Below are 13,050 nucleotides of genomic sequence, written 5' to 3' on the forward strand. Positions count from 1 at the left end.
GGGTGTGACAGAGCACATGGCTGCAATTAATCTTGCAATGCAGAATCCATTATTGAAAAAGCACTAATGAGCCGTTCTAAGGCCTTCACTGGTCACAGAGCGCCTGGAAGGAGCAGATTGCTCCTGCCCCTTGATGTCAGTTTTGGTCTTTAGTGTTATGCAGCCAGTGTAAGCAGAAGAGATTTTTAGATATTTTTAGGGTATTTATGTTAAAATTATCTTTCCCATCAGCCTGCAATTGTACCAGGTGCAGGATACAAGAAATGGTCTCTGAATGTGCTCACCTCCCCACTCCTCTGACCAGATGTCTGGTGGACAGAATGTACAATAAAGCCAGTGGCATGTGAAACACTGATGTCACTATAAAATATTGTCTCAGTCTCAAAGTTCAGATCCAGAGGAGAGTTTTGACAAAGATGAGGGAGCTTTCAAACCTGATCTACACTTTAAAATACTGTTTTAAGACAAAGGGATGAGCTGTTGAAAACCTCACTGCAAGTTTTATTGTCTCTGTCTGTTGTTTATAGCTATTGCAGCATAGCAAAAGTTTAGGTAGAGAATAGTTATGGTAGATTAGAAACTGTCAATGTTAACATATTGCCTTCTCCTTCAATAGAACTGCTCCCAGGGTGTATTTTAGAGGTCTGTCTATTGACTTTGGTGATACCATAAATATGTGTTACTTCCTCCCCCTATTAGATCTGCAGAGCTGATACAGACTTGTGAGAGTGATCCAGGGTTTCCCAGGGTGGAGCCACCACCTGCATTACTAACTGAGTTTCAGCTGCAGACTCTGCTGCACACCTTAGCCACAGCAAATGCTGTTCATCACACAATTAGGTGAAATAAGACTCTTTCTCCATCTTAAACACATAGCAAGAAGGCTTTCAGCTCTCTGGCTTGTATGCTACCACAGTGTCCATAACTCAAATAGCATTTTGGACTGCGCTACACGTAAAATAAAATTGTGACTTTTTAAAATTATTTTTTAGGGGGAAAAAAAAAAGGGAATTTGAATCTACCTGTGGTAGCTTGCCACATGCAGCTACAGGACTTTGTGTTCAGGTATTCTGACACAGAAGGAATGCTAAGAAGTTCTGTGATATGGAGCAGGGATGGTGTTCACTAACACTGCCTCAGGAAGTCTTGGATGTGTGAATTTTCTCATAGCATGTAAAACACTAGGTTTTGAACAAAAGTAGCAGGAAAAGAAAGAGATTGTGAAGAAGGAGAAAGCAGGGAAGAAAGGAAAGAGAATTTTAATATTTTGAATATCTAGTGGCATGCTTGCCATATACTACGGTGCCTCACCATGATGATAGCATAAGTAAAAATAGTCTTTCCAATGATATTAAGTTGGGATCTTGGCACCAACAGGGAATGTTGCTTAGTGTGAAAGAGCATCTGACTTAGAGGCTGAAGAAAGACATTCTTTTTACCTTACACATGATAAAAGCCCTGGTCTAACAGAGAGCAAGCTGGAGCTATGCAGACTTGATTCTTATAGTCACAGTAATCGGAGAGAGAGCCTAATCGAGTGAGTGAATTGGTCTGTTCTTGCAAAATATTTCTGCATTGCTACTGAAATCACAGTGGCCCTCTCTCTATTCCTAATTTTTCTAAGGAATCCTCAGCCCACAAGAGACTATTTCTTTCAGGCTTGTGGTAGGTGTGGCTCTTAAGAAGTGCTCTGCAATGTAGGTAGGATGCATCACTTCAAGGATGAGGGACCACTGATGTGACATGCCACACAGGAGACCTGCTGGGGTGTTTTTGAGGAAAATGAGGAGCAAAACAGTCAAGACTGGTAACTGGAAGAGAGCAGGAAGGGCTATGAAGGGACAGATATAAAGTAGTGAACAGAACCTGACCCTCATGGTGTGTTAGACAGGGAGGGCCTTCAGCTGGAGTCTGTGGAGTCTCTGCAATGAGCAATGTGTGTACACAGGCAAGTGAGCTCGTGAAGATGTGCATGCATTTAGCTGGGATTTATTTCTGTACGTTTGATTCCAGTCTTTCTGTTTCTTTTCAAATGTGACTGAAGCTATTTAACTCTCTGAGTAATTTACCTCCCTATGAGTTGTTTTCTGTGTTATATTCCAGCACTGCAGAACATTTTTGGAAGCAAGTCTTTGCTGTTGGGATGAATTCCTCCCTGATGTGTAGCATGGCACATTTGTTCTATTTACTGGTGTTGGAAAAAGGTTTGCATTCAATGTAAATCAGATCTGGAGGAACATTTCAGTGTCATGTCAGGTGTTGCTAGTTTGGCAGTATCAGAAAGTATATGTGGTCCTCTCAGCAAGAAAAGGTGTCGTCACATCTCCTTTTGTCTAGTTGCAGTGTCAAGGTCCCCAGAACTTTAGTTGGTCCACTGTAAATCTCAGTAAAAACTGTCACTTGTTTTGTGCTAACATTTAAAGGGCTCCAAAACCCTGTGATCTTCTTAGCCCATCTGAGCTCATTAGTATTGCCAAGATGTTTCTTTATTCAAAGGCTTAAGAATGATATGAGCAATTTCATTGATCCCTCCTTTTCTAAATATCTCCTTTATTTTCTATCAATTTCTTTAATAATTATGCCTACACATTTCTTTTCTGGACAGGCTTAGTTGTTGTATCACAACCATGCAAATATAACTGGAGAACAAAAATTCTTATTACAGCATTTGGTGGTATCATGGACACATAAAAGAAATATATTCCCTACAGCATTGTTTCCTTATCCAGCAATTCTCAGCCTGTTTGCTTCACTAGCTGGAAAATACAGAAGCTTTTTGTAGAGTGGTGAGGAGCACTGTGATGACACAACAAAATATTACTGATAGGTCTGGTAATGAAGATGACACATCTGTGCTCACATCTACCGCAGACATGCCTCTTTTTTTTTTCTTCTTGGAGAAACACCCTTTCTTTTTCCACTTAAAAAGGCTCTTAGCCTGGTGGAAGTAGAAAAGATTTTTTTCCAATCCGTTGGTTGTGGTCTAAGAACAGCAGTTTGGGTAGAGGTGGAAAACCCCACGCAACTTATGGTGCCAGTTTCTAGAAGAAGCAGGTGGCAGTGCTGGATGTGCATACCTGTGTTCCTAGTCTTTCTACAGATGAGCGGTTGACTCTCCCTGCCCTGACTATGCACAGTGTTAATGTTTAAGTGTGTCAGAGAAGGATTCTAAATATGGGGCTTTCCAAGAAGGCAGGCAGGAGCTTACTGCAGCTGACTTAGGCAATGTCTCAGACAGGTAAGGGTGGTTTGGGAGTACAGTACTTTATTTCAGCGGTATATTTGTCTTGTTTTGTTTTGCAGAAGGAACACTGATCCTACCTTTGGTTTGTTTGTTTGTTTGTATTTTCCCCTCCAGAAAGCCCATTGCTGACCCTGCTACTGTGATACCGCTGTTTTGCAAAGCTGAAGTCGACACGCATGTAGGGGCGGGGGTTGTAACTCTGGCAATTTGTCCTTCCCGATTAGATGTGACTGTTCTGCTAGCTTTCCCTTCTTTATTCCTTTCATTTAGTTCATTGTGGGAGTTGGCTTGGGGTTTTTTTTTTACTTTCGGTTTCCTGTTTTGATCCTGGAAGGTTAGCTGTGCAATTTGGTTTCTTCTGTGCCAACCAACTTTAGTGGCAGAGCTCTTAAAAAATTAAAAGCTATATCCTTCCATCCCGTCCTGTGTCTTCTCTGTATGCTACTGCTTCCATTTAAGCAAAGTTTACAGAATTGCTCCACCCATTTGGACACCAGGAAAGGAAGCTGTGAAATGGAGAATAACCTCATTTCCACCAGGTCCTTCGTTCCGGTCGAAACAACGCTAATTGAAACTGTAGCACAATTTCTATTAAGACGGATGGTCTCTCTCTGAAATTGGGTTTGTTTCTGATTTCATCATTTTTCTTGTTTTCTTTAAAAAAAGTAAATCCCCACAAAAACCAACTCAAAGCCAAACCGTTTTTAAGAGCTCTGAATAAAACTGCTTTGCCAATGGGGAATGGGTGGAGATGACTCTGATTTTCTCTTGTGCCCGGCAGCGAAAGGGTTAATGCCTGCTTTCCTCTTTGGTATCTGTTAGTTGCAGCCCATGTTGTGATCAGTCCATGTCCATGTGTGTTTTGTTCCCAAATTTAATACCGGTTAATTAACAAGCAATAAGTGAGCCTTAACAATGACCGTTGTTTCCGATCTTCCTCAGGACACCCGACCTGCCTGCAGTTCACCACAAACATGACTGAGGCTGTTAAAACCTATCAGTGGCAATGCATTGAGTGCAAATCCTGCAGCCTTTGTGGGACCTCAGAGAACGATGTGAGTCCATTTACCTTTTCATGCAAACAAGCATCACTGCGAACTGCTGCGGTGCCCACACTTGAGAAGCATGTGGCTCTGGTGTGGGTTGATGTTTTACTGCTGCTTCCATGCATCTCCAAGAAGAGCCACCCCTGAGAGCAGAGATGGGCTTCTTCCCCATGTCCCCATTCAGCCACTGGTCCCTGTTGAAATTACCCTGGGTATTGTATAGGGCCACTTAAGATACTGATACTTGTGGCTTGTGTACTTATTCAATAGAAATTAGCTGCAGGCCATGGATTCCTGTTGCAGGGAGCTTTCAGTATGATAGTCAGAAGAAAATGTGAATACATGATAACCCAAGAGAGGCAAGTATGCTCTTTCTGTCCCTGATTTTCTTGACTTTCTTGGTATGTTTTTTTGAACTTAATTACAAGACTTGGGAAACATGAAACCATTTGAAGTGGGATGGCTAGGCCTCACCTAATCACCAGCTCCAGTGATTTCCAGAGCCTGCAGCTGAGCAATGTCCTCTCTGTGGGGTTTGCAGTTAAAATCTGATGCTAAGGGTCCTTGGTGGCCCCTGAAAACCTTGGAAAATTGACAGTGACTGGAGAACTTTGGAGGTGATTAGCTAACACCATATTCCCTACAGCAGAATAAATTTGAAGCCTGAGATTTTGTTTTTGCCTTAGCATAAAAAAATCTGAACTCAGGGAGCTGTTCTGCTTTAAGAGTCACAGGATACTTCAGAGCAGCTTTTTTCACCCCAAATACATGAAAGAGCTGCAGACCACATGGTGGGGTCATGTAATTTCCATCTGTTTCACAAAAAATTTACTCAGCTGAGTTTTGGAAAACTGTCTAAGTCAAAGGTTTCCTCTGAAGGAATGAGATCAGCACATGGCGACATGGGAGCCCAGCAAAGCCTGTCCTTTTCTCTCAGCACAGCATATCTCTGGCATAACAGCTTTTACTCCTGCATCATGAGGCCATCTTGGACAGGAACTCCTCCACTTCTCATAGTGATTTTCTAGTTAGAAACTGAACTGTCTTTGTGCTGAGAGAAGCTTTCTGCAGCCCCTCAGGAGTGTGGTGGCTAATCATGGATAAACAAATATGATGCTTGTAGCCTTTACATTCCCAGTAGTCTCTTAGTCTCTGTTGTTGCAGCTTTGCATTCCCAGCTGAGCATTGCTGGTTACCCTACTTATGTTTTCATCTTCGCAAGAGACTAATTTACATAATTTTCTCTCTTCTCCTCTCCTTCTCTCCCTGTGTCCCTACTGTCTCTCCAACAAACCTGCCTCAGGACCAGCTGCTCTTCTGTGATGACTGTGACCGTGGCTATCACATGTATTGCTTGAATCCACCAGTCTTTGAGCCCCCAGAAGGTAACATATGACTGAAGTCTGCTCTGAAAATCACAATAAAGTCTTTGTGGAGAAGGCAAAAATTTCAGAAAGGTGTTTTGAGCCATGCAGGGTTGAGGAAACAGTAGCAAAGCAAAGGGAGGTAGCACTGGAAAGGAACAAAATTAATAGATGTGAAGCCCTAGTGTGATCTGTGGTATCCCATTCAATATTGCCTGGTCTCCCCCTCTTCCAGAACATGGCTCTTTTGTGGGCCATGGGTACCTCTGGATGTCCCACATGTCATTGGTCAACTCAATTTAGTCAACTGAATTGAGCACCTCTGAAATGTGACTTTGGACTTCTTAAGAAGTCAAAGTCCCAGAGAGAAAGTCTCAGACAGGGAGGTCCTCCCTGGAACATCTGAGAGCCTGTTGTCAGGAGACTGGATTAAAGGGAATTACCTTCCTTGCTCTACGATATGTTTCTCTCTTGGCAGGGTGAGGGTTTTGTGGTCTGTATTACATTTGGTATGTAGTTATGACCTCTGCAGGGGGCTCAGTCTGACTATACTATGACTGGTTGGAGTTTGTCACTTGGCTGTGGAGCAGAGGAACCAGTCTCTTACCATTAGAGGATCTCTGACTAAAATCCTCAGAGAGCAATAGAATTGGAGAAGGAGACTTGTGAGTGTGAGTGACTGGTTTACATGAGGGACAGGACAAGAATAATTACAAGTCAATCATGCATTCAGGAGCCAATGTTTGTAACTTTGGTAAAAAGGAAGCTAAATCAGGAGGGGAAGATTTTGAAGTGCAGCTAATAATTAGTTAAATGTTTCTGTTCCACTGGGAAGTTGTTTATTGAAAGTGTGAAGATATAAAACACCTTATTACAATGCACACTCCAGCAGCATTGCAGCTCATGTAGAAAGCCTATGGGCACAAAAGCAAGGGCAGCAGAGGCTGCTTCACAAAAGTACATGCAATTTCAATATTAGGAATATCTGATATATTATTCAAGCCAATCTTGACATAAACTCTGAGTGCCTGGATTTTATGTCATTCCTATAAGAAGGATTTCTTCATTTGCAGGGAGCTGGAGTTGTCATTTGTGCCAGGAGCTGCTCAGAGAGAGAGCATCAGCTTTTGGCTACCAGGCCTGAGGAGCTCCAGCAATCAAGAAACACCTTGCTCCTGGTGTTGCCATACCAGCACACAATTCCCATCCAGAACACAAAGACACAACCCACATCCAAACGAACGGACACTCAAATACAGGAAGAGGTATCTGTGGTATTCACTGTCACTAATGCCAGACCTCCTGGGCTCTGCTAGGACTGTGTACCTTCCCAATGATCCGGATGAAATCTCTTCACTGCTATGCATGGTTGCTGTTGCCATTAACAGGATCACATGCATTATGGAAGGGGGAGGGTTGTTAGACCGACACGGAGAAGTCAATTTTATGTGGCCTTGTGCTTTCTGTTTAGTCTTTTTTTTTAAATGAAAAAGTAGTATGATATTTCCCAAGGAATTATTGGTGAGTACTTCAGCTGCGAGCAGCACCAGGTGTTTCTCCTAACAGGCTTGACTGGAAATCTCTACTGCAAGCACACTGTAGATGCATGGGTGCTTAAGAGGGGTGCTCCAAGATTTGCATCTAGTTCAACGCCTCCCAGTTCATGAACAGCACATTGTCATGAAGGGAAGCACTGATCAAAACTTTTTGGCATGACACTTTCTCCGTTGAATCAAACGCCTTGATTTGGCAGATCATTAGGAATCTGTTTTAGGTGTAAGGAGGAGCAGTACTGGTGTGTACACACTTAGATGCTTAGAAATGCCTTTGGCATTCAAGATATTCAGGCATACTGTCCCACTGCAATGCCAGCAATACCTTCCAGACACATAATTTCTTTTTGTTCAGAAAATTCTAACTGAAAAATCTTATGTGTGCAACTGACTTTCTGTTTAAAACAGAAAACTGAACAAAAGAAACATTGTCATCTTAAGTTGATCACAGAAAGTAAAAACTGTCTGGGTTTTCTGCAATGTAAGTTGCAAAAAGGAACAATTTTGGCTTAAGGCCAAATGAAGCACTTTGATTAATTTTTTGAAATTTCTAAACTAAAATGTCCTGCAACTGAAAGCTGCATTTTCTGGGTGTTGCCTAATTCAGGCTTTCTGCATTTCCAAAGTGTTACTGGTTTTTGTCAAAGTAATTATCAAGATCTAACTTGATTCCTAAATAATTTCCCCCCAAATTCTCTACAACTGCATTTTTGGCCAATGACATAATTTGTCTAAAAATCTTCCCCAGGTCTAAAGAAAAGAATCATTTGCTGAACCTAACATGAAAAGAGGAATTTTCACAATGATTAAAAAATTCAAATAGGAATAGTTCTACTTTATTTAAACAAAGCTTTACATGTGAAATGAAGAAATATTAAGTGAGAACATCCACTGAAAAAAAATTTATTGCAGTTAAATCTCTTTGAATAATTTAACACATTACTAGGATAATAACCACATCAAATATTTTCTACAAAATACATTTTTATGGTTAAAAACCTACCACTCCCTGAACTGCAAGTAGCCCAGAAGACCCATTTTTGGGGGTATGGTGTATATCATTTTTTATGCATAAATTTAAGTGGGTTTATAAAATAAATTTATGAGAGTCACAAGCATCATGTGACTCATGTTGCTGGTACAAGTAGGTAAAGATACTGAAGATTATATTTGGCATGTTTATATTGGTTGAAACTCTTCTGCAAAATTAAACATCCCCAAACGCTTGAAAGACATTGTGAAACAACATTGGCGAGCTATTTTTTCTTCCTTCTCCTGCTAATTACACTTAGTTAGGATGAGCTATACTGACCTAGTGCACTTTTTCTAATTATTTAGATAGTTTCTTCCCACGCACCAAAAGTAGCTGTGTCAGCTACTGGATTCTCTCACATACTGTTGCAGCTTCTTCTCAGGCTGCAGCAGGAGTATTTTAACCTGTTAGAAAAAAAATGTAGAAAGTAGTTCTCCTAATTGTATTGGACCAAGTCTCTCCTGGAGTCATTGCACTGGCTACCTGTAAAATTCATTCAATATCTGATGCTTTCCATGTGACAGCCCTTCAATGAGCTGTGAGCACAAAGAAATTTGAGCATCAAGTCTGGAGAGAGCAAAGTGTGGAAGCCTGTGCACTTGCATCAGGTGTCTGGTACCTGTTGGGACAAGGCCCTTGAGTAAATATAAAATAAAGCATCTTTCTCCCAGTCTGGAAGTGCCCTGGCCCTGGGAAGCACTTGGAGGACACAGCTGATCTGCATGAGCATTTACACCCATCTGTTGGTGTGGCTGAATCCTGCTGATCTGGCATTTTGGGACCATTGCATCGTTCAGTCTGGAACAAAATGCTGTTGCTTTTGTGGCCAGGACTGCAAGTGTGCATTCACCAGAGACACCACTGGGCTCTCTCACAGAACAGGGGTGTTTTGGGAAGAGTGACTGGAAATGAGAAGTGTGTGCGCTGAAGGAAACTTTTATGGTGGTGCTGGTGGTAGGATCAGCAGATGTGGATTAGGGTTTGGGCTGGTCCTCAGCTACCAGTCCTGCTGGACCTAGAGATTTCCATTATAAAAATGGCCATTGCCTTCCAGTGTTCTGATGTTTACACTGACCTTGGAGGAGTAGGACAATGTCTGCATTCCTAAGCAGAGAGGACATGTGTTGTTTTGGCCTGTGTGTTAAGCAGACACTGGTGGCCCATCATGTAAGTCTCAGGTAGCCTCTGCTTGATGGAACCAGCTGGTGCAGAATTTCAGTGGTCTCCATCCCTATGACAGAGACATTGCTAAAGGAGCTGTGCTCTCTCTGTACACCTGCTTTCCTATCTTGTGGGTTTGATCCGGGGCTGTTTTTTCTGCCACAATCATTCTGTAGCTAACAATCTCTTTCATGTTTAGAAATACTCCTCCGTGGCCTTGCTGCAGTTTCATCACTAATGAGGTATGACAGAAGGACAGATTGCTAGATCTTCAATGCCAAAGCATTGTTTGCCATCTGAGATCAGTGTGACAGGGTGCTTACCCACAGTGGACCAGCTGTATCTCATCTCTCCAGCTTTATGCTGTGTGCTGTGTAGCCAGGCAGCTCCAGGTCACTTTGGCAGCAGATTAGATACAAGCTCTCCCATGCAGAGAACTTCCTCCAGCTACAGCCTCCCTTCTTCACTAGCTGAGTCCAAGATAAGGAGCTGGAACGGACTTCTCAGTGACATTTTTAGCATGCCTTCGGAGCTATGTGTGTTGGTGCACTTTAGAAACACTGACTGACTTCCCAGGTGAAAAATGCACCAGCTTTGCTGAGATGTGGAGAGGTTGTGGCACGACCGTGGGGGTGAGGAAGAGGAGTTTCTAAACTCTGATAACTGATTCCCTGTCACCTGCTGCCCCACTGGGGATAATCCTCCTGCATGACAGCTGGGATGTGTGACTTGGGCTACACCATCCACTGTCAGGCAAATCTTGCCAGTGATCTGGTCTGGGCACTAAACAGTGTGTGGGCTCCAGCTCAGTGTGCTGCTCTCTCTCTTGCTATGGCAGGACACGAAAGTTTGTTGGCAGTCTCTGAAGTGAACAAACTCTGGTGTCTTTCAGAACTCTTCTGTGTAGGCAAGGCAATTAATATTTTAGCACAAACCAGGGCAAACTACCAGGAGGTGGTAGATCCTGCATGCCTTGAAGACTTCAAATCAAGAACAGAAAAATTCCTAGATGTGTTTTAATTAAACACAATCTTATTTAATCCCAGGAATATCTGACTGAAAAAGGCTTGTGTTATAAAGGAAGTCAGGCTGGATGATGTAATTGTTCTTCCTGGCCTTATTATGAAAACAGATGTTTACTGTGGGAGAGGATGTATTTAAATAAAAGCGTGTCTGCATAATGGCCTTAAGGTACGTTAATTAAACATATGCACGTGATCCTTCTACTTTTAACTCCTTTTGGATGACCTAAAAAAGGTCAGTTAGAGAAAACCATCTTTACTGATGCACTAAATTGCACATTACCTCCTTTGTGCCCACCATGGCATCTACTTTGGTGTTGGCTACCTTGGTCTGTTCCAGAGATTGAACAATTCAGACTGTATTGTATGAAACAATGGCTTGCTTCTGGCTCTCCCTCCATCACATCTGTGTGCTGCATTGCCCAGTTTTCTGTCCATGGTGGGGAGACTGGCTGGGGAGGGCAGGACCTGCAGGGGAGGACTCAGAAACCAGAGTGGCAGAGAAATGACCACTGAACCGGGGCATGCAAGTTCACTGAGGAAGTGAACTTGTGTCACCATCACAGAGCCTCCCCCATAGCTTGGAAAAGGCAATGTCTTTAAGAAACATGAGAAGGGTCCTAATCTTCCCCCAAACTGTGCTTCCATAGCTGTGATGTTGCATCAAGTTTACAGTGCACAGTTTACTTTCAGTAAAAGTACCTCAGACCAGTACTTGAGCTGGGAAAGCCACCATTAAGTGTGTTCTTTTGAAGCAAATGCTGCTCTCAATAACTTTGAAATCATGATTTTTCATCTCTCTTTAAAAGGAGCTTAGTCAATTCTGCCCCAAAGGAAGATTCTCCTGCACCATGCAGTGTTATGGGGCTGTAGCATTTTCTTTACACCTACACCTGTGTTTTGACAGCGGTCTTTTGGGAGGTGAGGAGTGGATGGGGGTAGAAAGGAGTATTAATTAAGCTTGTCACTGCCAGAAGGATAGTGTGCATTGTGGGCAAGAAAATTCCAGGTAGAGCTGGGCATGGTTTTTCTGTGTGGAATAAATTTATTTTTAAAAAATGTACTTTCAAGAGAACCATAATTAATCATATGTCGAAGTCCAATCTGACAAATTATTTCATACAAAAACTAAGGGGGAACAATCAAAAGAGATGAAAATTATAGTTTCAATCTGTTTTGGAAAGAATCACTTCAATATTTGAATTTTAAAGTCAGTGTAATTTATTATGGGAAAAATCTGACCTCAGTCTGTGAGGGAAGAAAACATAAATCTTATGGAGGACATGATTAAAAGATAGATTATCTTTTCCATGTTGTTGTGGGAGATTGTGGGATGATCATGAGGAAGTCACCTGACATTTTAACAATTGACCAGTTCTGTAATTTTGGGAAAATAAGTTCTGTGGAGAGGAGCAGGCAGACAGGTCAGGACAGCCCCCTTCTCTAACCAGTTCTGGGTTCATGATGATCTTAGCATCTCCCACTTTTACATGACAGGAGGAGGGAACTGTGCAGCTGAGCAGGGTGACCACGGCTGCCGGACAGGAGCGAGGGTGCTGCCCCAGACCCCCCAAATAAGGGGTGTCTGCAGAAGGAGCCCCCAGCCAAACTGGCAGGGATCTTCACAGACTGAAGCCAAACCTAGAGCTCAGTTCCCAGCCGCTGACCCGGAGCGGGGACAGCCTGTCCCGCAGTGCTGTGGGTTGTGCCTTCCTGCCCATCACAGGGGCACTCAGAGCTACTCTGAGCCAGTCTGGCAGTGGAACATTCCCCACACCCCGCCTATGTGGAGTTATAAAGCACGGGGCTTATTTCCATTGACAACAGGGATTGTGGCATGGCTGTGGGCAGGTACTCAAATCTGTGCCTCGCTTCTGGAGAAAAGGCAGGATGGCAATTCTTAGCTGCTTTTGCAAAGCACTTGGAGCCTACAAACAGTGTGCAAGCCTTAAGTGCTGCTATTTACCACAGTGCTTCAGACCCAGGCTGTGGCAGAGCAAGAAGAGCCAGCTCTTCTGGGCTGTTCCTTACAGCATTTATTTCTGCAGCCATGGGCCCATGATGCTGCCTGGGAGACAGGAACAGGTGACAAGGCAGGAGTTGGATGCAAAAAATCCGAGACCCTACAGAAGGAACAAAAAGTTTGGTTGCAGTGGCTGTGCTTCTCCTCTGGTAAAAGAGGGCAGGAGTCGTGACTGGCAGGCAGCCAAATCCATCTTTGGTGGTGATATAATTACTAGCGATGGCCTCTAGCCCCAGCAGCAGTTGAATGGCTTTTCAGGGCAGGCACCAAACCTGGCCTGGTTTACATAAGATAAACTTAGCTTTGCTGGAGGGACAGGGAGAAGAGGGGGGTGTCTGTGGTTTGAAGGGGACTGATTTACAAGCGCAGCTGCCCAGCCCGCTCCCCATCACGTTCCCCTGGCTGTGCAGGCTCAGGCAATGTCCCCATTCTACCAGGGCCGGTGCCATCATCCAGGGCCAAAGCATCATGTCCCCGCTCCTGGGGAGCAGCTTTTGCAGAGAGTGCTGGCACTGTCCCAGCTCTGTCTCTGGTGGTGCTGGCTGGGGCACAAGGTCTCACTGCACTGCAGACAAGGGCGAGAGTGACTGACGCTCCCAGGCAG

At 43.4% G+C, this 13,050-nt stretch overlaps 1 protein-coding gene across 3 annotated transcripts in view; it reads left to right on the plus strand.

Moving 5' to 3' along the window:
• The window catches only part of DPF3 (double PHD fingers 3), a 178,998-nt gene extending 171,837 nt beyond the window's left edge, over positions 1 to 7,161 (plus strand). For all 3 annotated transcript variants that reach the window (XM_066188179.1, XM_066188177.1, XM_066188180.1), the window contains 3 exons: positions 4,187 to 4,299; positions 5,594 to 5,675; positions 6,728 to 7,161. In XM_066188179.1, coding sequence (XP_066044276.1) covers positions 4,187 to 4,299; positions 5,594 to 5,675; positions 6,728 to 6,798 — 266 coding nt within the window. In that variant the 3' untranslated portion in view covers positions 6,799 to 7,161. The remainder of the gene's footprint in view (positions 1 to 4,186; positions 4,300 to 5,593; positions 5,676 to 6,727) is intronic.
• Positions 7,162 to 13,050: the final 5,889 nt, after the last annotated feature.

This window comes from Chamaea fasciata, unplaced genomic scaffold, assembly GCF_029207755.1.
Source record: "Chamaea fasciata isolate MVZ Bird 193981 ecotype frontalis unplaced genomic scaffold, bChaFas1.0.hap1 SCAF_7, whole genome shotgun sequence".
Classification (NCBI taxonomy): Eukaryota; Metazoa; Chordata; class Aves; order Passeriformes; family Sylviidae; genus Chamaea; species Chamaea fasciata.